The sequence below is a fragment of the Syngnathus scovelli genome, chromosome 10, assembly GCF_024217435.2.
Source record: "Syngnathus scovelli strain Florida chromosome 10, RoL_Ssco_1.2, whole genome shotgun sequence".
Classification (NCBI taxonomy): domain Eukaryota; kingdom Metazoa; phylum Chordata; class Actinopteri; order Syngnathiformes; family Syngnathidae; genus Syngnathus; species Syngnathus scovelli.
Window position 1 is genome coordinate 12,867,367 of NC_090856.1, and position 14,847 is coordinate 12,882,213.

General features: G+C 44.8%; 2 protein-coding genes across 3 annotated transcripts; both read right to left on the reverse strand.

The window, feature by feature from the left end:
- Positions 1-59: 59 nt before the first annotated feature.
- On the reverse strand, positions 60-6,758 carry LOC125975704 (paralemmin-1). Of its 2 annotated transcripts, none has more exons than XM_049731613.1 (4): positions 6,640-6,758; positions 1,321-1,442; positions 1,100-1,231; positions 60-980 (listed from the first exon to the last, which is right to left on the reverse strand). In XM_049731613.1, the coding sequence occupies exons 2-4, from the start codon at positions 1,328-1,330 to the stop codon at positions 478-480; spliced, it is 645 nt and encodes a 214-aa protein (XP_049587570.1). In that variant the 5' UTR covers positions 1,331-1,442; positions 6,640-6,758; the 3' UTR covers positions 60-477. The 2 variants fall into 2 exon arrangements, with proteins under 2 accessions (XP_049587570.1, XP_049587580.1); XM_049731623.2 differs by lacking the exon at positions 6,640-6,758 and adding an exon at positions 5,268-6,627.
- A 167-nt stretch (positions 6,759-6,925) lies between these two features.
- On the reverse strand, positions 6,926-14,786 carry map1sa (microtubule-associated protein 1Sa). The gene is made up of 7 exons (XM_049729942.1): positions 14,642-14,786; positions 13,986-14,087; positions 13,650-13,732; positions 13,441-13,581; positions 10,808-13,247; positions 10,506-10,705; positions 6,926-10,438 (listed from the first exon to the last, which is right to left on the reverse strand). The coding sequence occupies exons 1-7, from the start codon at positions 14,784-14,786 to the stop codon at positions 10,283-10,285; spliced, it is 3,267 nt and encodes a 1,088-aa protein (XP_049585899.1). The 3' UTR covers positions 6,926-10,282.
- Between the last annotated feature and the right edge of the window lie 61 nt (positions 14,787-14,847).

The window sequence follows — 14,847 nt, forward strand, 5'->3', positions numbered from 1 at the left end:
CATTTGGATTACGATGACATTGTTTTTCCTAAAGAAACCCGCATTTTCCTACGACCACCTTCGACAGAAGTCAGGCTTTGCTTTTAATTTACACCTTGAAGAAATTGCACGTGCAATGGGCATGCATGAGGATTACAAGTGTAACATTTTTCAATAAATACATGACTAATCAGATAATCGAGAAGTGCGAGTGCGAATGTTTGCTGGCAACCAGTTGGAGGTCTACTTCACCTACCAGCCGCCGGAAACTGGTCGGATTTGAGCAAAATGAATCTTTCAGGATTGGTGATAATTTCCAAGCTCTAAATGCTGCAACCTGCGTGGGGGGGAGGGAGCATATTTACCCCACCTTCCGGAAATGACGGCATTCGTGATCATTTCTAAGCTATAAATGCCGCAACCTGCGGGTGCCATATTTGCCCCACCCCCACCCTCCGGAAATGACGAGCTGTTGTTTATGTGGCGCCCCCTGCAGGCTCACATCGCACTGCAGCACATGCAGGCTTTTTTCTCCCCTAGTGACTCGTGCTTGGTTGGCGGGGGCTCCGCCGCCTCGGGCTCCGCCCCGCCTCCCGAGGGTGACATGTTCCCCTCGCGGATCGGGATGCGCTCTGCCTCCACGCTGACCTGCAGACCAGGGTTTTGGCCTAGCTCACACTGGTAAACCAGGACCGCCTCGCCTCCGCTCGCCATTGTGAATTCCTGGCTCTGGCGTGACTTGGCAAGTAACGCTATCGCCGCCTGGTGGGTCGCCCGCTCGGCCGCTTTGTTGGTCACCCGCTCGGCCTCCTGCTCGGCCGCCTGCACGGCCGCCTTGTCAGCCGCCAGCTCGGCCTCCCGCATGGCCACCTGCTCGGCCTCCCACACGGCCTCCTGCTCGGCCACCTTGTCGGCCGCCTGCTCGGCTTTGAGGATGAGCTCTTCTACCTCGGTGGCGCTGAGCAGATGGACGCCGTCTTGGCCATTGACCTCATGGACCACTAGGGGGCACAAGTGCGATGCGCCGTGGTTGACGAGTGAGCCCTCCAACTTGAAACTTGCGCTTCCTCCCGCCTCTGCGACGCATCTTTACGACGCACAACATGCAGCACAACATCACCTTTCTGTTCATCCTCGTAAACTTTGACCCCTCCGTGAGAGCAGTCGACAGGAAGCTTGGTGTGTGAGGACAGGACGCGCGTTTTCCCGGTGGTCTTGTCTCGCTCCACTTTGATCTCCATCGAGTACATGGCTACGCAGGAAGATTGAGGACAGAGAAGCTTTGAGGCCCCGCCCGTAGATTGTCGGGTCATGCCACCCGGCGCCCACGGCCCCACTCACCTCGCTTCATTTTGTCTACTCGCCCAAAAGCAGGATTTCTATGGCACACGGCAGGTCAGGCTTCGCCTCGGTTGCGTGTCGTCGTCTAGATGGCACCGCTCCACCCGGCCGGCAGCTTTTGACTGAACGCAAGCAGGGAGCGCATGTCCGGAGTTGCCATTCTCTATTATTATTGTGTGAAGGCGATGGCCTTCACACATATGTTATTCTACACCATTCTCTATTATTGTGTGAAGGCGATGGCCTTCACACAAATGTTATTCTACACCATTCTCTATTATTATTATTGTGTGAAAGCGATGGCCTTCACACATATGTTATTTTACACCATTCTCTATTATTATTATTGTGTGAAGGCGATGGCCTTCACACGTTATTCTACACCATTCTCCATTATTATTATTATTGTGTGAAGGCGATGGCCTTCACACATGTTATTCTACACCATTCTCTATTATTATTATTATTGTGTGAAGGCGATGGCCTTCACACATGTTATTCTACACCATTCTCTATTATTGTGTGAAGGCCATCGCCTTCACACAATAATAGAGAATGGTGTAGAATAACATATGCGTGAAGGCCATCGCCTTCACACAATAATAGAGAATGGTGTAGAATAACATATGTGTGAAGGCCATCGCCTTCACACAATAATAATAGAGAATGGTGTAGAATAACATATGTGTGAAGGCCATCGCCTTCACACAATAATAATAATAGAGAATGGTGTAGAATAACATATGTGTGAAGGCCATCGCCTTCACACAATAATAGAGAATGGTGTAGAATAACAGATGTGTGAAGGCCATCGCCTTCACACATTAATAATAATAGAGAATGGTGTAGAATAACGTATGTGTGAAGGCCATCGCCTTCACACAATAATAATAATAATAATAATAATAATAATAATAATAATAATAATAATAATAATAGAGAATGGTGTAGAATAACATATGTGTGAAGGCCATCGCCTTCACACAATAATAAAGGACAGCAATAACAATAGTGTGAAGGTCTTCACCTTCACACTAATAATAAAGGACAGCAATAACAATAGTGTGAAGGTCTTCACCAGGGATGTCAAAGTCAAACACACCGAGGGCCAAAAAAACAAATTTGCTACAAGCCGAGGGCCGGACTGGTTCAATGTTTATTAAAATATATCGGAATGATTGCACATAGCCTATTGAACTAAGACCTAACACAGTGTACATTATTTAATGATTAAATGAATATGGCAATATTTTGTTATGGCTCTGTCAGTAACTTCAAGGGAAAATATTTTCAACAGCCAAACAGCAAAAAATTTAATTGTTTTAAAAACAAAATGTGTTTCTTAATATCAAGATAAATGCATAAATATAAGTGCATGCATTATAAACTGAAAGTTTATTATTGTGCTGCTCTATGATCTACCGATCATTGCTTTCAAATCGTAAAATAAAAAATTAATCAAATCAGTTGTATTCTTTCTCATGGCTCTTATCTGCAATTTTCCCTTGGTCCATTCAACTGAAAAATAAATATAAATAAATGAAATTCAAAAATTTACGGCACACAGACAAAACCATACTTTCTTCAAAGAAAAACCACGTCTTGTAGAAACAAATGTAAAAATGTAACCGAATTAAAAAACGGAAAATACGTTACTGTTCTGTGATGCTCACTTGTCTGAGGCTGAGCCTGATACTTAGAGGTGTCTCATCTTTTGTACAAGTTCATCAATGTTCGGGGTTAGGGTCTGAGGCTCAAAACCCGTTTTTGATCAACTCTCCTTCTGCAAAGGGCCGGGCTGATTTTGCGATCTCTTTTGCCACAATAAAGCTAGCCTTGGCAGCAGCGTCGCTTTGCGATTTAGCATACGTGAACATAACCTGTCTGGACTTAAGGCCTCGTTTTAATTCTTCCACCTTCTGTAGCTTTTGTTCATATTCTATTTTCTTGTCTTTGTCTGTGTGTTTCTTAGACGTTTGATAGTGCCTTCTTAAATTAAATTCTTTCATTACAGCCACATTTTCTCCACACAGAAGACACACAGGTTTGCCTCTTACCTCCGTAAACATGTACTCTGCCTCCCACCTGGCCTGAAAACCCCTGTTCTTAGCGTCCACCTTACGTTTAGCCATTTTTGAGGAGGGGGGTATCAGAAAGTTGAACTCTGCTCTGACTACTGATGAATAATGAAGCCGCTTGTGCGAGCTGCAGGGACATCGCGGGCTACCGTTGCATTGTGGGAAATGTAGTGTTGGTGCGTGCAAAACACCAGCGGGCGGCTGTGGCCTCCGGGCCGGTTCTAATAGTAATTCAGTATCATCCAGGGGGCCATAGATAATCAATTCGCGGGCCGGATCTGGCCCGCGGGCCGTAACTCTGACATATGTGGTCTTCACCTTCACACTAATAAAGGACAGCAATAACAATAGTGTGAAGGCCTTCACCTTCACACTAATAATAATAATAATAATAAAGGACAGCAATAACAATAGTGTGAAGGTCTTCACCTTCACACTAATAATAATGATAAAGTAGAATAACAATGTGTGAAGGCCTTCGCCTTCACACAATAACAATGTGTGAAGGCTTCGCATTCACACAATAAAGTAGAATAACAATGTGTGAAGGCCTTCGCCTTCACACAATAAAGTAGAATAACAATGTGTGAAGGCCTTCCCCTTCACACAATAAAGTAGAATAACAATGTGTGAAGGCCTTCGCCTTCACACAATAATAATAATAATAATAAAGTAGAATAACAATGTGTGAAGGCCTTCGCCTTCACACAATAATAATAATAATAATAATAATAATAATAATAATAATAATAATAATGATAATAATAAAGTAGAATAACAATGTGTGAAGGCCTTCGCCTTCACACAATAAAGGATAGCAATAACAATAGTGTGAAGGTCTTCACCTTCACACAATAATAAAGGTCAGCAATAACAATAGTGTGAAGGTCATCACCTTCACACTAATAATAAAGGACAGCAATAACAATAGTGTGAAGGTCTTCACCTTCACACTAATAATAATAATAATAATAATAACTAGAATCTACAATTCCTGAAGAAATTGCACGTGAAGGTGAAGAAGTTGAATAAATACTTGGGGAATGTTGCAGAATGATGTTGAAATGAGTTGAATCGGTTGAAAAATGTAGAAATTAGAGTTGAAAAACGGAATTTTGGAGAATTTAGTTGAATTTCAAATTTGAAAGTTTTGAATCGTTGGTAAGTGGGAAGTTGTGGAATAGGTAGGCAAAAGATGATTGGAATGGGTTGAATCGGTTGAAAAATGTAGAAATTAGAGTAGAAAAACGAAATTTAGGAGAATTTGGTTGAATTTCAAATTTGAAAAAGTGGAATTTTTGCTAAGTGGGAAGGTGTTGATTTTTTGTGCGAGAACTATTTAGAGCAGAAGCAGGCAGCTGGTATTCTATCGGTAATGGAGTGGCCAGCGCAGTCACCAGATCTGAACCCCATTGAGCTGTTGTGGGAGCAGCTTGACCGTATGGTACGCAAGAAGTGCCCATCCAACCAATTCAACTTGTGGGAGCTGCTTCTGGAAGCGTGGGATGCAATTTCTCCAGATTACCTCAACAAATTAACAGCTAGAATGCCAAAGGTCTGCAATGCCGTAATTGCTGCAAATGGAGGATTCTTTGACGAAAGCAAAATTTGATGTAAAAAAAATCTTATTTCAAATACAAATCATTATTTCTAACCTTGTCAATGTCTTGACTCTATTTTCTATTCATTTCACAACGTTTGGTGGTGAATAAGTGTGACTTTTCATGGAAAACACAAAATTGTTTGGGTGACCCCAAACTTTTGAACGGTAGTGTATGTCTTTAATTTTCAGAATGATCTCGGTTTTGTTTTTAAAGTCCGAAAATAGGCACTCTGATATTTTAACGAATGAATCCTTCATGTACTCACCATCAGTGAATGGTTTTCCGCGCTTTATTATCTCCCGGAATGCAACAAAACTTGCTGCAGTAGTAGAGTTTGGAGATGCGATCCACTTCTTGAAACTGTTTTTTCGTTCCTCAAATTGCATCATTCCTCTCAGTTCCAACTGGGTGATCGGCAGCAAATTTAGCATGCTTTAGCTGAAAATGTCGCTCCAAATTGCTCTTCTCGTTATATTTGACAACTTCTCATTGCAAATCAAACATTCAGGCAATCCTTCAGCATTGGTAATGAAAGCAAATAGTTGAGTCCATTCTTTCTTAAAGCCTCTGTTTTCATCAGCAATCTTTCTCTTCTTGCCTTTTGAATCCATGGCCCGTCACTCACACACCTGTTTGTTTACAACTCGCCTGTGCTGTGTCGCTTGCTATGACGCAATTTTGCGCCATTCTGAAAATTCGGTATTTTTTATATATTTACAACTACATACATTTTTTACAGCATAACAATGTTTGTGTCATGACTACCATCTAAAAACCATATTTCAAAAAAACAAAACAAAAAAACCCATCTTTATCCATTTTCACGCATTTTTGCATGAGGTCCAGGGAGCCGCTAGGTGTGTGCTAAAGAGCCGCGTGCAGCTCTGGAGCCGCGGGTTGCCGACCCCTGGTCCAGATGTTCAAATGATCACTAGCTATTAGCGCGATTAGTGCTAATCGCTCTAATAGCTAGTGATCATTAGAACGTCTACGCAATAAACATTAAAAAAAAATCTTTCACATATAGACGTCTAATAGCCGTCTATATTGTAGACGTCTAAAAAACGTTCACATATAGACGTCTAATAGACGTCTATCCCCACGTCTAAAAAAACTTTCACATATAGATGTCTAATAGACATCTAATACACCTCTATCCCGTAGACGTCCATAGCGTAGACGTCTAACAGACATCTACGTAATAGACATCTATCCGACGTCTATAAAACTTTCACTTTTAGACCTTTTTTAGACGTGTTTTAGCCGAGACATCTAGGTAGAATATAGACGTCTAATAGACGTCTATTAGACGTCAAAATGCTCGCAGGGTTAGTATACCATTATATAAATCGCATGAAACAGGCTTGCTGTTGCCATGTTCCATTGCAACCAGCAAAAAACATCAAACGCAAACGTGCTTATTTTTAAACACTGATTGCAACTTTTACATTTTGCGCAATTAGTCACCAACGTCAATAAAACTGCTTCCGCCAAGCACGCGCACCTCTGCAAAGAAGGCGCGTGCTCGCCACACTTAAGACTTGCCAGCACTTATCAAATCAAAACAAAGCCGTTATGTTTCGTCACAGCGCCGCATGTGACATCAAAATCATGCAAAGATCAAATCGGCAACTTACTGCGTGCGTGAATCAGTGAGGGCGCGCAACCGGCATCGGATGAATAACTGGCATCCCGAAGCCGCGCCCACTCAACGAATAAGCCTTTTCACAATAAAAGTCAATTCCGGAAACCCCGAGGACATTTTCAAAATGAAGAAGTATAAGGCGTCATGCCTCGTTAATTTCCTAAGCACGACAGTGGGGACAGTTTCATTTAGCATTTTTTTTTAACAAGTAAAAGTAAATTAAGTATTTCTTAGGCGTGTGTATGTGTGTGGTGGTGGGGGCACAAGGAATGCATCAATTTTCATACACAAACAGAACTTTATTTCTTTCAACAAGCAAATTTCAAATTTGTTTTTTAAAGCTTACATATCACATTTATGAATTCTTCAGCTTTACTAATTCAGTTGTGGTCTATCTAAAGTGGTACCGCGATACTTTTGTCTGAATTCCTCTTTTTGGTAGCATCACAGGTCCCTCTTTTATACTGGTTCTGAGGCGCTCAGAGCAAGCGGTTTTGGTGCGGTCTCTTTAAATGCAAATGAGATACTTAACACCTCACTCCCTCTAGGCCGCAAGATGTGCACCTCCTTTTCCCATCGAACATATTTGTAAATTTTTAGCAAAGTTAGAGTTTACTTACGCCGCAAACTTTTTGATTGATTAAAAGATGTCAACGGCAGTAGACTTTTCCATACAAACATACATAACAAAATAAATCCGCTCACAATATGTATGAACACGTCTTGTAAACAAGCACTGCGGTCAAGTTAACCAGTAAGCTAATGCTAGCGTTAGCAATAAGCTAACAAATGCATTCAACACATCGTGTTCCCCAGGACAATACAGCACCTTCAATGCAATTCATGATACAACTCAAAATACACACACAAGAAGTGAAAACAGAGAGCACACAGCTCTAAAATCATCAGAAAGACTGACGCTAATACTATCGATAAGAGGGCATCATAGAATATGAAAGTTAAATAGTTTATTATTTTTGTGTCATCTCAAGCTTACCCCTTTACTGTGTCTGTCGTTTCCATAGATTGAAAGAATTGAACCATCAACAAAACAAAGTCTTTCGGCGAATCCCTCTCTATACTGACAAAAGATTTCTGAAACACTCGTGCTTGAGCAAGCAGGGAACACTGCTTGAAAAATGAATTTTGACCAGGCACTGCCTTGAGGTTTCCTTCTTTTCTCCTTTTTCTTTCTGTCTTTTTGTCCATTCGGCGATGCTGGTGCCTTCTACCGCACCTCGGTATCGCTTTGGATGTGATTTTCTTTTTTTTTTTTCCCTGGGACCGGGATGACTGCGCACATCGGTCGAGACCGGCGTACCTCTACGATGGCTTCCTGCTTATCCGGCTGACGCTGACCGGGTCCCTTGCCTTGCAGCCGCGACCCCTGTGCTCCCTCGTGCTCGTCAGAACCAGCGACCTTCGCCGTGCTAGCCCCGTGGTGACCATCTGCACGTGACCCGACTGGGTGCCCAGGACGCTGCTCACACGTTTGCCTGCTTTGTGATGTTTTCACCGATTCACGACCACGGTCCATTGGGTGCCGTTGAACTGGACTACCTTTACACCTGTCTGTGGACCCCGTGGAGGCTATTTTGTGTGTTTTGGGGTGTTTTCTGATATTGAGGGGTGCTGGTTGGGCACTGTTACTTTTTTCTTTTGTCTTTTTGCTTTGCTTTGCTTTGATGGCTTTTATCTTTCGCACTTTCTGGCTTTCTTTGTGGCGCCGTTGTATGGCAGCCTTATGAGGGCCTATTGAGTTGCGCTCATGCCATCTGTGTGTCTTTTGTAAACCCGCTCTGTGGTATGGATACTGCTGGGGCCTGAATTTCCCTGAAGGAGTACTCCCAAGGGATTAATAAAGTTGAGTCTAAGTCTAAGTCTAAGTCTAATAACAGAACATTTTGATCTTCCTACTTCGGCATCCTTGAGTTGTTTGGACTCCATAAGTCTCTTCGAGTAATAAAGATGGAGGATTTGCGAAACCATTACCTTTCGGTAGTCCCTCCCCAAAGGATGTGACGTAATAGATAAATACATAATAGAAAATTGAGAAAACTGAATGGAGTAAAAAATAGCCCCCAAACAGATAATAAAAGTATCTCTGCAACACCTGGAGGGGTAGATGAGACTTTTCTACAATCTTGGAAACTCCAATGGCACAATAAAATGAACATAAAAGCAAAAAAGTGGATTTTCCATGATATGGCTCCTTTAAGACGAAAACATCTGAGTTCCATAAAACTAAATTGAACAAATTGTATTTTTTCCCCCAAAATAAAGCAATTTTAAATGCTTTCATTTGAAACCTAAAAGGATCACCTGATAAATTGTTAAATCGAACAACTGCATCCAAGTACCGTATTTTCCGAACCATAAGGCACTTCAGGTTGAAAGGCGCAGACTCAATTGCGGGGTCTATTTTGTGTTTAATCTACACGTAGGGCGGGCAGACTGCATTATAGGGCGCATGCATGCCATGACTTACGGTAAACTAAAGAAATGTCACGGGAGTAAGACAGTGAGTTTGTTTGTACTCTATTGTACTCACGTTATTGTTAATTGATACTCATACGCAAATCCGTCCATGTCCTCATCTTCTGTATTCAAATTAAACAGTTGGGCAAGTTCGCCATTAAACATGCCAAGTTCCTTCTAATCGTTGTCACGTTGCTCTTTTGCAATGATCCTGGCTTTCAAGAAAGCTCTAATTGCGCCTCGTAAGCATGTCTCGCTGTCTATGCCATTTTAGAGGGTCCTAATGCTGTTTTCTTTGCACAAACAATATTATTTATCAATGGCGGCACGTACTCTACATGTTACGTACAGTTCTCTGACTGTTTTTTGCCCCGATCTACATCAAACGTAATGTCCTCTGATTGGTTTATCCGATCTTCATATTACGCCTGTATAATACAGACACCACACAAAACAACTTTACAGATTTTGGAATTTGGTCCACACAAAAGGCGCACTTATTAAAAGGCGTACATTCGTTTTTTGAGAAAATTTAAGCCTTATGGTGCAGAAAATACGGTACATATATGCATGTATATATCCATGTACAAATCATATCGGTCTTTATCGGTATGCGTGTATCAGATGAGAAGACAATCGTACCCAAGTGGTTGAAATGCAGAATGGAGTGGTGAAAATATTGGCCAACAATAAATAAATAAATTAAGAAGAGTTTGCGGAGCAAAAGAGCAATTGGACGGTTGCCACTTTGGCTTTTCTTTGGTATCTGTGTTGCCTGTCTTCTTCTTGGCGGTCGCCAATGCAGGCCTAGGGAGGCTTTTGCAAAGTGGAGTGTTGGCACATTGTGATAATGAGCTTCAGCTTTTAATGTGCTGGATGGGAGCTTCATGCTAACATCAGGATTATTCAGTCCTCCTCAGCCACCTGAACCACCGGCAACTCATTCTTCTCGCCAACCCTAATTAGTGCTGCCTCAAGAACTTGCTTGTTGCTAGCGAACGCACAGGGACCCTTTTGTAGACTGCTAACATGAAGCTCCTAGACCAGCGACAGGAAGTCATGACCCGAGTACTCTTAAATGAGCCATTGACAAGGGTTGCGGCAGGTTTCAAAGGTGTGTCCTTAACCACGGCAAACGTGGAGTCCTCGCCATGAAATTAGAACTCAACCTTGCAAGCGGGGAAGGTTTCTTCCTGCATGGCCACAGTGCTGTTGCTCCCCAACACTGTGATTGACAGCCGCGTTTGTTGCTCGCGGGTGTCCTGGTACCACTCGTGCATGGCCACAGAATCGAATGTTGGGATCAGCGTAACCTGGGGAGGTGGATCAATCAGAAGGTTCTCCAATCAACACAAGTAAACCACCACAGCGTCCGCTCACCTGTGCGTCAGGCCAGCTGCTCTTTCCGTCAAGTAGAGCGTCCAGAATGCTTCTCATGGCCGCCGCCTTGACACGCTCCTCACCGCTCACCACGTAATAGGAAGCGCGGAGGCGTCGGAAAAATTCAGCGTCAACTGTGGATGAGGCAGACCCGGACGGCAGGTAGGCTAGGTCGACGTGGACAGCAGAAGTTCTGGACACTGAGCAAAGACGTGACCATTTTCAATGGATTTGATGCCAATCTTACAGAATGCCGAGCCCTGAGGCAAAATGGCTAACAAGATCAGATGGCGCTTGCTCACCTGACACCGAAGATTTGGCACTTGCATTTCGTGATCCGCCCAGCAAAATCCGGGCAGATACTTTATTGTAAAAGGCGGGGCCCGATTTAAATGCCGCGGCGCTACCGGCCCTGGACTTGACATTGTGGACTGCTAGGCTTCCCGAAGAGCCTCTTTGCAGGGTTCCTGCTGTTTTCTTGGTCTTACTGACAGAAATCTTTTGGTCCTTGATTGAGACATTGACGTCCGCCATGCAAGCTTCAGGGTGCGGAGGTAACGGCAGCGAGTCCTTGATGGGGGCCGATGGCGGGTCGGGGGAGAAACGCCGAGCCGGAATGAAGGCAAGGCTCACGTCAGGAGACCCAGGATAGAGGGTACTACTGGAACCGTCGTAAGAGTCCGTGGCCAAGGTAGGAAATTCCTCTGCGGCCATGAGGAGAGAGTCATTGACTGATGTGGGCAGGATTTGCTGGCCCATGCCACTGCCCTGCTCCTGGGAGGACAGCGGAGAGACGAGAAGCTGCTGCTGGTTCTCAGATGCTTCTGCGTGTTGGTGCTGGAACTCGCAAGGCGATACCAAGCACAGATCGACGCCGTCCTTAGATCCGAATACGCAGCCATCATTGAACGATGGGGCAAAATCCTGACTCCGCTCGTGATACGAATCGGTTAAACGTCCGTCGAAGCGGAAGTCTGTCAACGAGTCCGTTGTCGGTGACGTGGGCAAGGAGTGTGGAATGTTTCTGGCCATGTGAGTGGACTGCTTGTTCTGAGTAATGAGGGATCCTTCCATGAAAAGGCTGCAGCTGCTCAAGTCCAGATTGGGAAGTCTTTGAGCTTGATGATTTTCTGAGAGCGCACAAGCTTTTGAGTTGACAGAGGCATCCTTATGAGCAAAGGCCTCAGTTCCATGTTTTTTTTTTCTGGCACTGTCACTGGTAGTTTGGATCCAGTTCCTGTTCCCATCTTCAGCGGTCAAGTCCCGTTTGTCCCCCTCTAAATGAGCTTTTGTCACTTGGTTCAAAGTGCCCATCTTCAGACTACCGACTGAGAATTTTTTCACTTCACCCACTTTCGGAACTGATGCCACCATTTTCTTGTCGTCCTTCTTCCTGTAAATTTTGGCTTCAGCTCTGTTTTCTCTCTTTGTTGTTGGATTGTTTTTCAGACTTTCCTTCTCTTCTTTCTTAACAGCAGTAGCATTCACCCTTTCATCCTTCTTTTTCACTTCCTTCTTTGAGGTGAGCATCTCTGATGGCTCTTTTTTTTGTCCCAAAGCAGCCGCTCCTACGGCTTTTGGCTTTAGTTTCACCTCGTGTTTTTTCACAGCAAATGGCCCACTTTTGTCCTTCTGTAAGGCAACGACGAGTCGCATGTCTCTGGACTTGAGGCTTTCTCGACTCTCGGCATGCTTTGGCAACTTGTCGATTTTGGATGTTTCCAGGTCCTTTGAACTGAGCACAGGAACACTGAGAAAATCCAAATGTTTGAGTCTTTCAAGTCCTTCCAGGATTTTGGCCTGGGGCGTGCATCCCGGGAAAAGGACACGGACGATCTTCTCTCGATTGCTGAAGGGATGCCAGACCAGCAAAGCACAAATGGAAGTGAGGCATGCTAATTGAAGATCTGAGCTCTTGATGGAACTTTTGGGCACGGTGTGCAGCAAGTCATCTAATTCTTTACTGCCGCTCACTGGGTTCAAAGGGTACAACTCCAGTCGGCCAACCCCCATCTTGTGGAACAACACAAGCGGCTGGATGGAGGGCCCGTTGGATCGACACAAAGGTTGTGCTTTGAAAGAGAGTTTTTCCAAGTGCTCCAAGATCTGCGCACCCTGATCGCCACTGCGGAGCTCACTGGGATCTCCCCGGCTACCCTTCAGTTTTTCCGGGACATTAAGAAAAATCACTCCGATCTCCGGGGAGATGAGCTTTTTCATCCAATCCTCTTCAAGTTGACCTTCAGCGAAGGTGCTGTCCTGCTCTGCGACTTTTCTCAGCAGCAGACTGTTCAGCCCAGGGAGATTGTCCATTCCGACATGCGTTACAAGGACAGAGTCAATTCTGTCCAGATGTCGAACGAGTTTCCAGAAGCAGGCGCGGGGGTCCGAGCCTCCGTTTACTAAGACATTGAACCCATTCACGGCAAAGAAGGCAGAGTCCCCCCTCCCAGCAGGGAAGATGTAGCAACATGGCCGAGAAAGTTTCAGGAATCCCACGGTATTCGGGGGCTCCAGGAGCTCAAAGGGTGACTCTGGCTCCAGTGACTCCGAGAGGTACTCTGTGAACTCTTGCAGACCCTCCATTTGAGGCAGGAGCAGGGGAGGGTTCACTTGAATGTTAAGGAATTCTTGGAGGTTGTGCTCCTTGAACAAGGGGTCCCTCCAAAGGCCCACATTTGGACAGCTGAGGGTCAGAGTCGCCTTTGCCATCGGGTCCATTGAGTTCCACAAGAGACCAACCTAGAAACAATGTGACCAATAAAGAACATGTGACAGCGTATTGTTCACTTTCTTTCTATTGTGGTCGAGAGTATCACGCAAGCCCAAACGAAGCATGCCTAATGTGGTGGTGGCAACTGACATGAGCAGCTGACTGCAATCCACAAATGAGCGTGAAGGCCTCACAAGGCAGCAATGCTACAGGCTAACTAACCTCTTCAGAAGCACAGATCCGGATCAAGTCACCAAGGGAGAAAAAGCCTTTCTGCAGCACCATGTCTCCGCTTTCCTCCACACACTGGCCGGCCAGAACCAGCAGTTTGTGTCCAGAAGGCTTGGACAATAGACGTTGTACCTACGCACAGAAAACTGACTTTGTTTGAAATGTTAAGCACAACAACAAGAATCTTTAAGCAGTCTCACCTCCGAGCAGACGAGGTCATGAGCTGGATTCAACACTACTTGCACTTCTAGAATGTCTCCACGGTGCTGCAACGTCCGCTGACCTGTGACCAAAAAAACAACAACACGTTGAGATCCATCCATCCATCCATCCATCCATCCATCCATCCATCCATCCATCCATCCATCCATCCATCATCTGACCATAAACCCGCCAACATGTGGTGAAGAGACCTCATCTTAGTAAAGGTCAGTTTGAAAATCGTTAAAACAAATGAATCTTCGTGACACTTACAGTGGTTCTGCTTAGTAGAATAGTCACTTTGCACATTGCACAATCATGTTTGAGCTTCTCACCGGGGATCACCTCTGACAGGAAGGCTGAGTGTCGGGATACGAAGAGCTTCAGCTGCTGGTCCAGAACGGCCAGTTTCATTGGGACACGCCAGCAGCGCACGCCTGGAACGTGTATACACGCACAGACAGGCGTATTCATAGAAAGAAGAACAGACTCGCTCATCTTATGTTGGGAACCCAAAGCATGTGATATCATTCTCATGATGCACTGTAACAAACAACCATGACTTGAGTGTATTCTGATAGGCAAACAGGAAATAATTGAAGACATTTGTTAGTGTGCATGCCCTCAAGTTCAAGTGACCGGACACGCGCCTTTTGCGCTATATCTGGTAGGAACACGTAACCGAAAGTTCTGCTCGTTCGTATGACGCCAATTTGACCTCACTTCAACCGGGAAAAAAATGTGCTCATCCATGTTTTTGCCACATGTATTGTAGAACACCTGGACAAGAGTAGACTTTTAATTCCCCAATACGTAAGCAGCCTGTGTTGATCAGGAACGGAAAACTAATCACTGTAAAATCGAATTGAAAAGACGCTCCGTTGAGAAACTCTTTCTGCAAACTCGTAATACTGTACTTGGTATGCTCCTCGCTCATGCCTGACCCTAACTTCCTGGTCTGGGGTGGCGACAAAACTTTGGATTAACTCACCCGTCTCGATCTGTACCAACAACCGCTCAAGGTGCCCCCTGGCCCGCAGCGCCCCGACCATCCCGACCACCACCAGCATAGAGTAATCCGCCGACGCGGAAGCCGAAGAAGAACCACTGCCAACTCCCCGTCCTGCCGCCATCATTGCATCATGGCCGGTCCAGTGCGGACTTCACCACATGAACGCTCAGGACACGCCCCTCCCG